This window comes from Oncorhynchus kisutch, unplaced genomic scaffold, assembly GCF_002021735.2.
Source record: "Oncorhynchus kisutch isolate 150728-3 unplaced genomic scaffold, Okis_V2 Okis07a-Okis12b_hom, whole genome shotgun sequence".
In the NCBI taxonomy this organism is placed as follows: domain Eukaryota; kingdom Metazoa; phylum Chordata; class Actinopteri; order Salmoniformes; family Salmonidae; genus Oncorhynchus; species Oncorhynchus kisutch.
In genome coordinates, this window is record NW_022261984.1 from 319,423 (window position 1) to 332,773 (window position 13,351).

At 46.4% G+C, this 13,351-nt stretch overlaps 1 protein-coding gene across 5 annotated transcripts in view; it reads left to right on the forward strand.

Moving 5' to 3' along the window:
- The window catches only part of bnc2 (basonuclin zinc finger protein 2), a 276,585-nt gene that overhangs the window by 204,497 nt on the left and 58,737 nt on the right, over positions 1–13,351 (forward strand). For all 5 annotated transcript variants that reach the window (XM_031814510.1, XM_031814512.1, XM_031814509.1 and 2 more), the window contains one exon: positions 1,620–1,855. In XM_031814510.1, coding sequence (XP_031670370.1) covers positions 1,620–1,855 — 236 coding nt within the window. The remainder of the gene's footprint in view (positions 1–1,619; positions 1,856–13,351) is intronic.

The following is a 13,351-nucleotide window of genomic DNA, read 5'->3' on the forward strand; positions in this document are numbered from 1 at the left end:
AAAAAAGGAGTGAAAGAGAGGGGGATGGAGAGAAAAGCAGGTGAGTGAGGGTAAGGTGGAGAGGTGGTGATGGGAGAGAGGTGGTGACGTGAGAGACAGGGTAGAGGGGAAGAGACAGGGTAGAGGGGAAGAGACAGGGTAGAGGGGAAGAGACAGGGTAGAGGGGAAGAAATAGGGTAGAGGGGAAGAGATAGGGTAGAGGGAAGAGATAGGGTAGAGGGAAGAGATAGGGTAGAGGGGAAGAGACAGGGTAGAGGGGAAGAGACAGGGTAGAGGGGAAGAGACAGGGTAGAGGGGAAGAGACAGGGTAGAGGGGAAGAGACAGGGTAGAGGGGAAGAGATAGGGTAGAGGGAAGAGATAGGGTAGAGGGGAAGAGACAGGGTAGAGGGGAAGAGACAGGGTAGAGGGGAAGAGACAGGGTAGAGGGGAAGAGACAGGGTATAGGGGAAGAGACAGGGTAGAGGGGAAGATAAATGCTTACTTACTTACAGTGAAATGCTTAATTACAGTGAAATGCTTAATTACTTACAGTGAAATGTTTCCATACTAACAGTGAAATGCTTCCATAGTAATAGTGGAATGTTTCCATAGTAACAGTGAAATGTTTCCATAGTAACAGTGAAATCTTCCATACTAACAGTGAAATCTTCCATACTAACAGTGAAATGCTTCCATACTGACAGTGAAATGCTTCCATAGTAGCAGTGAAATGTTTCCATACTAACAGTGAAATGTTTCCATACTAACAGTGAAATGCTTCCATACTGACAGTGAAATGCTTCCATAGTAACAGTGAAATGTTTCCATACTAACAGTGAAATGCTTCCATAGTAACAGTGAAATGTTTCCATACTAACAGTGAAATCTTCCATACTAACAGTGAAATGTTTCCATACTAACAGTGAAATGCTTCCATACTAACAGTGAAATCTTCCATACTAACAGTGAAATGCTTCCATACTAACAGTGAAATCTTCCATACTAACAGTGAAATGTTTCCATACTAACAGTGAAATGTTTCCATACTAACAGTGAAATCTTCCATACTAACAGTGAAATGCTTCCATACTGACAGTGAAATGCTTCCATACTGACAGTGAAATGCTTCCATACTGACAGTGAAATGCTTCCATAGTAACAGTGAAATGTTTCCATAGCACTTTGAGGGAGGGAGAGATGGAGAGAGAGACACTGTAGGTGCAAATAGAGATTGAAAGAGAGAGATGAAAAGAGGAGAGACAGAGAGACAGAGACTACATAGAGAAAGGCAGTCAGTTACATTTGATCTCATAGATGTGTTGTTATCTCCCTGGTCTGTTACCTCCCAGAGAAGCCTGGAGACAGGGGGAAACGTGATAGTCATTACCTGGTGAGGCTGGCAGGATGTGTCTGTGTTTAGGCACCTGCATGTGTGTGTACCTGCAGAGTATATGCAAGAGGGTTTCAGGACGGGATTCAAAGTTAACCATAAAAAAATAGAACATAAACACATTTTCTTAATGTGTGGTGTGTTTAAACGGCTGTATTTCACTGGCTAATGAACTGTCATTGAATTAGTATGTCCTGTATGTATGTTTAAGCCTACTCATGTTGATGTGTCCTTGTCCCCTCATCCCAGCACTGGACAAGCTGAGCACGCAGCACCTGTACCACCCCACCCAGGTGGAGATAGTTCAGTCCAACGTGGTGTTTGACATCAGCAGCCTGATGCTGTACGGGACCCAGGCGGTGCCGGTCAGACTGAAGATCCTGCTGGACCGTTTGTTCAGTGTTCTGAAGCAGGAGGAGGTGCTCCACATACTGCACGGCCTGGGCTGGACCCTGAGGGACTATGTCAGGGGTTACATACTGCAGGTAGGCTCTGATACAGACGTGTGTTACTAGAACCGTACTAGCTAAACACACAGGAACACGTAATAGACATTCACAGTGTAATATTTAAACAAGAAGGCCCGAGGAGGTGTGGTATATGGCCGATATACCATGGCTAAGGGCTGTTCTTAGAGATATATACCACAGCCCTTAGCCGTGGAATATAGGCCATATACCACAATCCCCCGAGGTGCCTTATTGCTATTATAAACTGGTTACCAACTTAATTAGAGCAGGAAAAATACATGTTTTTCATACCCATGGTTTACGGTCTGATATACCATGGCTGTCAGCCAATCAGCATTCAGGGCTCGAACCACCCAGTTTATAATCAAATATATACACACTTACAAACTGATCACTGAATATGAATACACATGGATCACGTAACATATTTTAGATGTGAATAGGCACTGTAATCATTTACACACACACTCCCAGATGTGAGTGTTTGGGATTCTCTTGGATGTTTAACAAGTCCACTTATTCAGACTCATTGCAGCCTCTATATATGTCACCAAGTGGGCACCGCAAATCACTCTCATCATCGCAGTACTTTTCCAAAGGCTATCTATCAAAGAAACAGTAGCAACAATTGAACGTGTTTAAAAAGCTATCGCTCAATATTTCTCAAATTTTCCTCTTTGTTTCCAACAACTTCCGTCAACAGTGTCCCTCTACAACAACGAAAAACAGAATGAAAAATAGAATAGAAAAATGTCACGCCAGCAGACTATAAAACCACCATTGTACTTACCCCTCCCTCCCATATAATTGCAGTCAGACACATTTCTTAATCAAAGGTAGAGGTTTCGGTCTCTCAAAACCCAAACCAAAGTGTTCCTGAATGAATTAGTTAAGAACGAGGGAACATGTGCTTGTGGTTAGGGTGTTCGGTGGTGTGTGTGTTGTCCAAAGCCAAAAGCAGCGTTGTGGCGGCGAGGCAGACAAGGTACCATGGCTGGGGCTTGTGTTCCACAAAGGAGTGTGGGTAAGTGGAACAGCATGGCTGGAGAGAAAGGAGAGATGGAGGGAGGAGAGGGCAGTTTTGAGGCCTTGTATGTGGAAACAGCTTCTGTGAGTAAACTGCTCGCAGACTTGTCGAACACACAGACACACACACAGAACAATACGCACACAATGGAGATACACACACAAACAAACAGATCCATGCATTCTTACAGGCTTTAGGTTGAGTTGCTGGATTTATTAGACTCAATATACCCAGGAGATTTGATTTAGCGTTGTTTAAAAAATCCATCAAATCGTTGTTTTATCTGTCTTTTTTCTTTTGATATAATTTCATTTTCAATTATTTTGCACTCTGACAAAAAATAACATATTCGTCTTCCAATCCTCGTCCAACCCGTATAGTCTTAGACTGTGAGAAAGACCTCGCCATTGGCTGTCCAAACGTTCCAACTCAGTGTGGTTGGATCAGCTGGTTCTAATAGACTGTCTATCTAACTATCGTTGTTCAAACCGCCCAGCCCAGACTAGTCACTAACCCCCCCTCCAGATCTCTTCAAAAAGGCCTTCAAAGGTTTCGCTCCGCAGCCCAAATTGTCAGTCACTTAAGGACAGTGAGCAGTCGTTGTAGCCTATTAGCCTGTAAGTAGCTATGAAATTCAATCATCTCCCAGCCTCAGGGCAGCCACGTTATGTCTGTGGTGCGTTTATTCTCTCTACCTCTCTCTGTCTGTCTGTCTGTCTCTCTCTCTGTCTGTCTCACTGTCTCAGGGCAGCCACGTTATGTCTGTGGTGGGTTTATTCTCTCTCTCTCTCTCTCTGACTGTCTGTCTGTCTGTCTGTCTGTCTGTCTGTCTGTCTGTCTGTCTGTCTGTCTGTCTGTCTGTCTGTCTGTCTGTCTGTCTGTCTGTCTGTCTGTCTGTCTGTGTCTCTCTCTCTCTCTCTCTCTCTCTCTCTCTCTCTCTCTCTCTCTCTCTCTCTCACAGGGCAGCCACGTTATGTCTGTGGTGGGTTTATTCTCTCTCTCTCTCTCTCTGACTGTCTGTCTGTCTGTCTCTCTCTCTCTCACAGGGCAGCCACGTTATGTCTGTGGTGGGTTTATTCTCTCTCTCTCTCTCTCTCTGACTGTCTGTCTGTCTGTCTCTCTCTCTCTCTCTCTCTCTCACAGGGCAGCCACGTTATGTCTGTGGTGGGTTTATTCTCTCTCTCTCTCCCTCTCTCTCCCTCCCTCTCTCAGGGCAGCCACGTTATGTCTGTGGTGGGTTTATTCTCTCTACAATGCTCCATGGTAGATCCAAGGGAGGAGAGTTATGGGAGATATTGATGGGATTTAAAAACATGTCTTCCTGTATTTAGCTAATGATGTAATAGAATGAAATACACTATGAATATGAAAGGGATTATCAGTGTGTGAACCCATTGAATTGAGAAGGACATTTGATGTTACATTTCATTCAGGGTTTTGATCATTTCAGTCAGTTGATTGATACAGACATGTCAATACTCAGAACCTTTTTCTGCCTTTATTGTCCTGTGAAGTAAATGACATGATCCTTGACATCTGATCATAGGATAGAAAACCCCTCCATGTTCTCTCTCTCTCTCTCTGGCTTTTCACTCAATCATCCTCCTTTCACTCCCACGACACTGAAGTCAACACCCAGATCATGATCTGTTGTACGTGCGTCCGTGCGTGCGTGTGTGTGTGTGTGTGCAACTAATAAACCCCCCCTTACCTCTCACACAACATCTCTTTCCTCCCTCCATCTCTTCCCCACTTTTATTAGACACTTTTGGCCTGTTTAGAGTGTTTATCCCTCTTTCATTTAGAAAGACAGGGGTTGGGAGAAGGGAAGCAGTGTGTTGTGTTGTCCTGACCAGTGTGTTGTGTTGTCCTGACCAGTGTGTTGTGTTGCCCTGACCAGTGTGTTGTGTTGTCCTGACCAGTGTGTTGTGTTGTCCTGACCAGTGTGTTGTGTTGTCCTGACCAGTGTGTTGTGTTGTCCTGACCAGTGTGTTGTGTTGTCCTGACCAGTGTGTTGTGTTGTCCTAACCAGTGTGTGTTGTTGTCCTGACCAGTGTGTGTGTTGTTGTCCTGACCAGTGTGTTGTGTTGTCCTGACCAGTGTGTGTTGTTGTTGTCCTGACCAGTGTGTGTGTTGTTGTCCTGACCAGTGTGTGTGTTGTTGTCCTGACCAGTGTGTTGTGTTGTCCTGACCAGTGTGTGTGTTGTTGTCCTGACCAGTGTGTGTTGTTGTCCTGACCAGTGTGTGTGTTGTTGTCCTGACCAGTGTGTTGTGTTGTCCTGACCAGTGTGTTGTGTTGTCCTGACCAGTGTGTGTTGTTGTCCTGACCAGTGTGTGTTGTTGTCCTGACCAGTGTGTGTTGTTGTCCTGACCAGTTTGTTGTGTTGTCCTGACCAGTGTGTTGTGTTGTCCTGACCAGTGTGTTGTGTTGTCCTGACCAGTGTGTTGTGTTGTCCTGACCAGTGTGTTGTGTTGTCCTGACCAGTGTGTTGTGTTGTCCTGACCAGTGTGTTGTGTTGTCCTGACCAGTGTGTGTGTTGTCATGACCAGTGTGTGTGTTGTCATGACCAGTGTGTGCAGCAGGGTGTTGTGTGTGTGTGTGTGTGTGTGTGTCAGTGCTGCACCATAGAGCCCAAGACACTGAGCTGACAGAATACACCTCAGGCCCTCTGATGCCTCACACTCACACCATGTATTATTTCACACCCACACAGACAGGAACACACCCACACAGACAGGAACACACCCACACAGACAGGAACACACCCACCATGTATTAATTCACAGTCACACAGACAGGTACAAACACACCATTTCTCTCTGATCATCTGCCCGTGTCTAAGTTACAGTATGTTGTGTCAGCTCTCTCTCTCTCTCTCCCTCCTGTCTCTCTCTCTATCTCTCCTGTCTCTCTCTATTCTCTCTATTCTCTCTATTCTCTCTCTCGCTCTCTCATCTCTCTCTATTCTCTCTCTCTCTCTCTCTCTCTCTCTCTCTCTCTCTCTCTCTCTCTCTCTCTCTCTCTCTCGCACTCTATTCTCTCTCTCTCTCTCTCTCTCTCTCTCTCTATTCTCTCTCTCTCTCTCTCTCTCTCGCACTCTATTCTCTCTCTCTCTCTCTCTCTATTCTCTCTCTCTGTTCTCTCTCTATCTCGTGTGTGTGTGTGTGTGTATCCAGTGCCAGTGGCACCGTGTAATGTCTGACTGCAGGGGATACAACATGTTGAAAGTCCCAGCCAGTCTTCTGAATATATGAATAATGTTCTCTCCATCCCTCCACTCTCCAGCGTTCACCTGTCTCCACGGTAACACCACTGTCACCCGTAATCACTGTCCGCCCCGCTCCCCGGCCGATTGGGCCCTGCCGCCTGTCACTCACACACACACAGGAACACACCCGCAGGCACAGAGACGACACACACAGTCCTTTGTCAGCACCCGCACTGCTGTGATCTCAGGACCGTGAAGAGAGTGAGGGCTTTTTCTCCACTTTCTCTGTTATTTTCTCTCATTCTATCTCCCCTCTCTGTTCATCTGTTTGGGTTGGAATGCTGCAACATAAAGGTGAAGGCTTTGCCCTTAACTTAACACTGTGTTACCAGAAACCAGGTGTAGCTAACCTGTGTGTACTTTAGTGTTTGAGCATATGTGTGTGTGTCTGTCCCTACATACCTAGTTATGTGTGTGTGTTTCATAGTACGGGTGTGTGTGTCTGTCCCTACATACCTAGTTACGTGTGTGTGTTTCATAGTATGGGTGTATGTGTCCATACAACTGTTTTGTAAAGCTCAGAGCAGGATTCGAGGGGTGCATCACGTAGGTTCATCTGGTTCTGCCTTCTGACATTTAGGTTGTTTCCCAACGCCACGCACCTCTCCTTCCCAGCACACAGATTACTGAGCTGATACACCACGACATGCCTTCCAGACACCAAGATAATCAACCTCCTGTCACTTTATTTTGTAGAGTAAACATGACTGTTATCATGGTTATTGTCATGATTATCAACATCAGTACTATCATAATTATCATCATTGTTTTCCTCATCAGTAAGAATATTTGCACATTTGTCATAATTCAATTTTTCCCATCATTCAATTTCCTTCTTTTGTAATCCTACAATTATGATTCTATGAGATATTAATTAATTATCCCAGCAGCAAAGACAAATTCTACTCTCCATCTCAATGCATTATGCTAGGTCACGTACAGCATAAGAAGGGTAAATATATTGTTGAGGCGTGACTAAATATGCGTACACTTTGTAATTTACCATTGTAATAGACTGTTTAAGCAGGAGGAAATGAATCGATAGCATAAAAAGCTCAATAGGTCGTCAAGTGGTTGGAATTGTGATTTGCGAAGTGAGGGGAATTATAAATAACATCAATAACCATTAAAATGAATGATTGTTTTTTTCTTCCTCTCCCTCCTTCTCTCTCTTCCTCTCCCTCCCTCTTCCTCTCCCTCCTTCTCTCTCTTCCTCTCCCTCCCTCTTCCTCTCCCTCCTTCTCTCTCTTCCTCTCCCTCTCTCTTCCTCTCCCTCCTTCTCTCTCTTCCTCTCCCTCTCTCTTCCTCTCCCTCCTTCTCTCTCTTCCTCTCCCTCTCTCTTCCTCTCCCTCCTTCTCTCTCTTCCTCTCCCTCTCTCTTCCTCTCCCTCTCTCTTCCTCTCCCTCCTTATCTCTCTTCCTCTCCCTCCTTCTCTCTCTTCCTCTCCCTCTCTCTTCCTCTCCCTCCTTCTCTCTCTTCCTCTCCCTCTCTCTTCCTCTCCCTCCTTCTCTCTCTTCCTCTCACTCCCTCTTCCTCTCCCTCCTTCTCTCTCTTCCTCTCCCTCCCTCTTCCTCTCCCTCCTTCTCTCACTCCCTCTTCCTCTCCCTCCTTCTCTCTCTTCCTCTCCCTCTCTCTTCCTCTCCCTCCTTCTCTCTCTTCCTCTCCCTCCCTCTTCCTCTCCCTCCTTCTCTCTCTTCCTCTTCCTCTCCCCCTCTCTTCCTCTCCCTCCTTCTCTCTCTTCCTCTCCCTCCTTCTCTCTCTTCCTCTCCCTCCTTCTCTCTCTTCCTCTCCCTCCCTCTTCCTCTTTCTCTCTCTCTCCTAAGGACCTTTGCATGATCTGATCTTCACATTACAGTTAGACACACACACACACACACACACACACACACACACACACACACACACACACACATACACACACACATACACAATCAGCAATTATGAACCATTAGCAAACAGAATTATATATCGCTATAACCTCTACAGCTGATTCACTCTTAACAATAGCATAGTTAACAATGCACACACGTGAACACACACACATTGCATCTATAGCAATAAGCTAATGAGGCCTAACGCACTGTACTTCTCCTCTCAGTAAACACATTCTTATAGCCACCGTAGGGATACAATTGCTCCCTGTGATCTCATTTTGAACTGTTTTAATTTCAAAAAGTGCTTTAATGACCTTCGCAGTGGTCCTCGCCACTCCACGGCTGTTGTGCAGTAAAATATTCCATTAGGAAATTGTACTGAAAAACCCAGCGGGATCATTACAGACCCAAACCCACACTTCTCTTGCTACTGCTAGATTTTCAGAAAATAAAAGAAACAAAATGGTTGTTTAGTGGAAACTGTATTGTCTGTATTGTCTGTATTGTCTGTATTGTCTTGCTGACCTTTTCATTTTCCTGTTGCTTTTATCGGTGGTTATTCTCACCATTACATGTCATCATCAGTATGGACGCCTGTTGTAGCATCATATGATAAGATCACATGTACCAGACGTGTACCAGATCACATCCCCTAGCCAGACGTGTACCAGATCTCATCCCCTACCCAGACGTGTACCAGATCACATCCCCTAGCCAGACGTGTACCAGATCACATCCCCTAGCCAGATGTGTACCAGATCACATCCCCTAGCCAGACATGTACCATATCACATCCCCTACCCAGACGTGTACCAGATCACATCCCCTAGCCAGACGTGTACCAGATCACATCCCCTAGCCAGATGTGTACCAGATCACATCCTCTAGCCAGACATGTACCATATCACATCCCCTAGCCAGACGTGTACCAGATCACATCCCCTAGCCAGACATGTACCATATCACATCCCCTAGCCAGACGTGTACCAGATCACATCCCCTAGCCAGACATGTACCAGATCACATCCCCTAGCCAGATGTGTACGAGATCACATCCCCTAGCCAGACATGTACCAGATCACATCCCCTAGCCAGACATGTACCAGATCACATTCCCTAGCCAGACATGTACCAGATCACATCCCCTAGCCAGACGTGTACCAGATCACATCCCCTAGCCAGACATGTACCAGATCACATCCCCTAGCCAGACATGTACCAGATCACATCCCCTAGCCAGACGTGTACCAGATCACATCCCCTAGCCAGACGTGTATGAGATCACATCCCCTAGCCAGACATGTACCAGATCACATCCCCTAGCCAGACGTGTACCAGATCACATCCCTAGCCAGACGTGTACCAGATCACATCCCCTAGCCAGACATGTACCAGATCACATCCCCTAGCCAGACGTGTACCGGATCACATCCCCTAGTCAGACGTGTACCAGATCACATCCCCCAGCCAGACGTGTACCGGATCACATCCCCCAGCCAGACGTGTACCAGATCACATCCCCCAGCCAGACATGTACCAGATCACATCTCCTAGCCAGACATGTACCAGATCACATCCCCAAGCCAGACGTGTACCAGACCACATCTCCTAGCCAGACATTTACCAGATCACATCCCCTAGCCAGACGTGTACCAGACCACATCTCCTAGCCAGACATGTACCAGATCACATCCCCTAGCCAGATGTGTACCAGACCACATCCCCTAGCCAGACATGTACCAGACCACATCTCCTAGCCAGACGTGTACCAGACCACATCTCCTAGCCAGACATGTACCAGATCACATCCCCTAGCCAGACATGTACCAGACCACATCTCCTAGCCAGACATGTACCAGATCATGCTTCTCTCATTCATTCAATATACAATATGATAACATTCCATCACTACTGTGATGGCATTTGTCACAACAATCTCATTCTGCTTGTATCATCCAGTATTTATTTGGGTACATTTAGTCATCATGGTAATCCCTACTGAACATATTCATCGCAACATATAGAAGATCTGTTTCCCTTATGAACATATGTGTGTGTTCCTCAGAGAGCTCCTCATGGCTACCTCAGTGTATCTGGCTGTGAACTATGCTGGCTGTATAGTAGGTCTGTCTCCCCTGACGCGCTGACTGATCATCACACCTCTGTTCTCCTCTCTTTTGTTCTGATCTCAACCCAAAGACTTATCAGCAAACATCCACATGAACCACACACACAACATACACACACACGCTAGGCTTTTGAGGACAACTCCTCTCAACTCCTCTCCTCAGAATACTGTGATTAACTCGTCTCCCCCCACACCCTGGCTACATACATGCCAAACCTCCCATACCCCCCCCCCCATCCATGCCCAATCCAAAGCAATGTGTGAAAAATCACGACTGCCAGTCGTCGGGGGCCCTATCTCCCTTTCTATCTCTCTCTCCCTCTCGCTCTCTCTCTTTCCTCTCCCTGTCCCCCCTTTGCCAGGTCCTTGGCTCAACCCCTCAGTCTCTCCATCCATCTCTCCCTCGTATGGTTCCAGAGCAGGCCCTGTTAGTTGGCCCGCACCCCCCAGCACCAATGGAGACCAGATGCCTTTGGTTCTCTCTCCGCCTGTCACCGCTCCACTCCATCCCGACAGATGGAATTCCTATCAGTCTGGCCCTCTCTCTCTCTCTCTCTCTGTCTCTCTGTCTCTCTCGATGTATCTCTCTCTCTCTCTCTCTCTCTCTCTGTCTCTCTGTCTCTCTCGATGTATCTCTCTCTCTCTCTCTGTCTCTCTCTCTCTCTCTGTCTCTCTCTCTGTCTCTCTCTCTCTCTGTCTCTCTCTCTCTCCCTCTCTCTCTGTCTCTCTCGATGTATCTCTCTCTCTCTCTCTCTGTCTCTCTCTGTCTCTCTCGATTTATCTCTCTCTCTCTCTCTCTCTCTCTCTCTCTCTCTCTCTCTCTCTCTCGATGTCTCTCTCTCGATGTTCCTTTGCCTACTAAGAGAGAGAAATATTGAGAGAGAGAGAGAGAGAGAGAGAGGAAAACAGAAGGGAGAGAGAGAAGGCCTAGTCAGCCAGCCAACATGTGGGCCCAAGCCCAGGTTTTTCCTGAGCGACATTCTCTGTAATGTTCTGTCCTTGTAGAACATTGGGCTTCCTCCCCCTTTTATGAGATGCGGTTTTCCTGACTCCACCGCGCTTCCAGGAGACCCAGATGGAACCGCTAACACACACACTACACTGCACACAAACACACACACCTCCAATACGCTCCCAAACACTCCTCCCTCGTCCTCCTTCTATATTTTCCTCGCTCCATCTCTCAGGGACAGAGGGGTAAGGGGAGGGGAGGTACAATGAGGCCGTTTTATTCAAATACCTGACATCTGGGCGCAGCAAAGGAATTTGTTAGAGGGGTAAAACCCGTGGCGCAAAGCAGGGGCCAGACTACCCAATATGCTACTTCCTGATTTATTTAATGAAGGATGTCCTCTGGCTAAACCAGCTGATGCGATTAACAAGGAGGAGAGAGAGAGGAATGAACAGGGAGCCAGGGCCAGCCACCACACGCAGACCAAACACACACAATAACAAATACAGACTCATAAACACACCCTCACCCACACTGGCTACCAAACACACACAATAACAAATACAGACTCATAAACACACCCTCACCCACACTGGCTACCAAACACACACAATAACAAGTACAGACTCATAAACACACCCTCACCCACACTGGCTACCAAACACACTCAAACACACCGATTTTCATAAAGGGGACTATTTTGTTGTTATTATAATGTAATTACATGTATGGAAGTGGTTATTACATGGATGAAGTCGTAATTGTATAGTATACCCTAGAACCAGTACATGTGTCAGATACCCAGTACATGTGTCAGATAACCAGTACGTGTGTCAGATAACCAGTACGTGTGTCAGATACCCAGTACGTGTGTCAGATACCCAGTATGTAGATCAGATAACCAGTACATGTGTCAGATACCCAGTACATGTGTCGGATAACCAGTACGTGTGTCAGATAACCAGTACGTTTGTCAGATAACCAGTACGTGTGTCAGATAACCAGTACGTGTGTCAGATACCCAGTACGTGTGTCAGATACCCAGTATGTAGATCAGATAACCAGTACGTGTGTCAGATAACCAGTACGTGTGTCAGATAACCAGTACGTGTGTCAGAGAACCTGTATGTGTGTCAGATAACCAGTACGTGTGTCAGATAACCAGTACGTGTGTCAGATAACCAGTACGTGTGTCAGATACCCAGTACGTGTGTCAGATAACCAGTACGTGTGTCAGATACCCAGTACGTGTGTCAGATACCCAGTACGTGTGTCAGATAACCAGTACGTGTGTCAGATACCCAGTACGTGTGTCAGATAACCAGTACGTGTGTCAGAGACCCAGTACGTGTGTCAGATAACCAGTACGTGTGTCAGAGACCCAGTATGTAGATCAGATAACCAGTACGTGTGTCAGATAACCAGTACGTGTGTCAGATAACCAGTACGTGTGTCAGATAACCAGTACGTGTGTCAGATAACCAGTACGTGTGTCAGATAACCAGTATGTGTGTCAGATAACCAGTACGTGTGTCAGATAACCAGTACGTGTGTCAGATAACCAGTACGTGTGTCAGACACCTAGTACATGTGTCAGAGACCCAGTATGTGTGTCAGATAACCAGTACGTGTGTCAGATAACCATACGTGTGTCAGATAACCAGTACGTGTGTCAGACACCTAGTACGTGTGTCAGATAACCAGTATGTGTGTCAGATAACCAGTACGTGTGTCAGATACCCAGTACGTGTGTCAGATAACCAGTACGTGTGTCAGATAACCAGTACGTGTGTCAGACACCTAGTACGTGTGTCAGATAACCAGTATGTGTGTCAGATAACCAGTACGTGTGTCAGATACCCAGTACATGTGTCGGATAACCAGTACGTGTGTCAGATAACCAGTACGTTTGTCAGATAACCAGTACGTGTGTCAGATAACCAGTACGTGTGTCAGATACCCAGTACGTGTGTCAGATACCCAGTATGTAGATCAGATAACCAGTACGTGTGTCAGATAACCAGTACGTGTGTCAGATAACCAGTACGTGTGTCAGAGAACCTGTATGTGTGTCAGATAACCAGTACGTGTGTCAGATAACCAGTACGTGTGTCAGATAACCAGTACGTGTGTCAGATACCCAGTACGTGTGTCAGATAACCAGTACGTGTGTCAGATACCCAGTACGTGTGTCAGATACCCAGTACGTGTGTCAGATAACCAGTACGTGTGTCAGATACCCAGTACGTGTGTCAGATAAC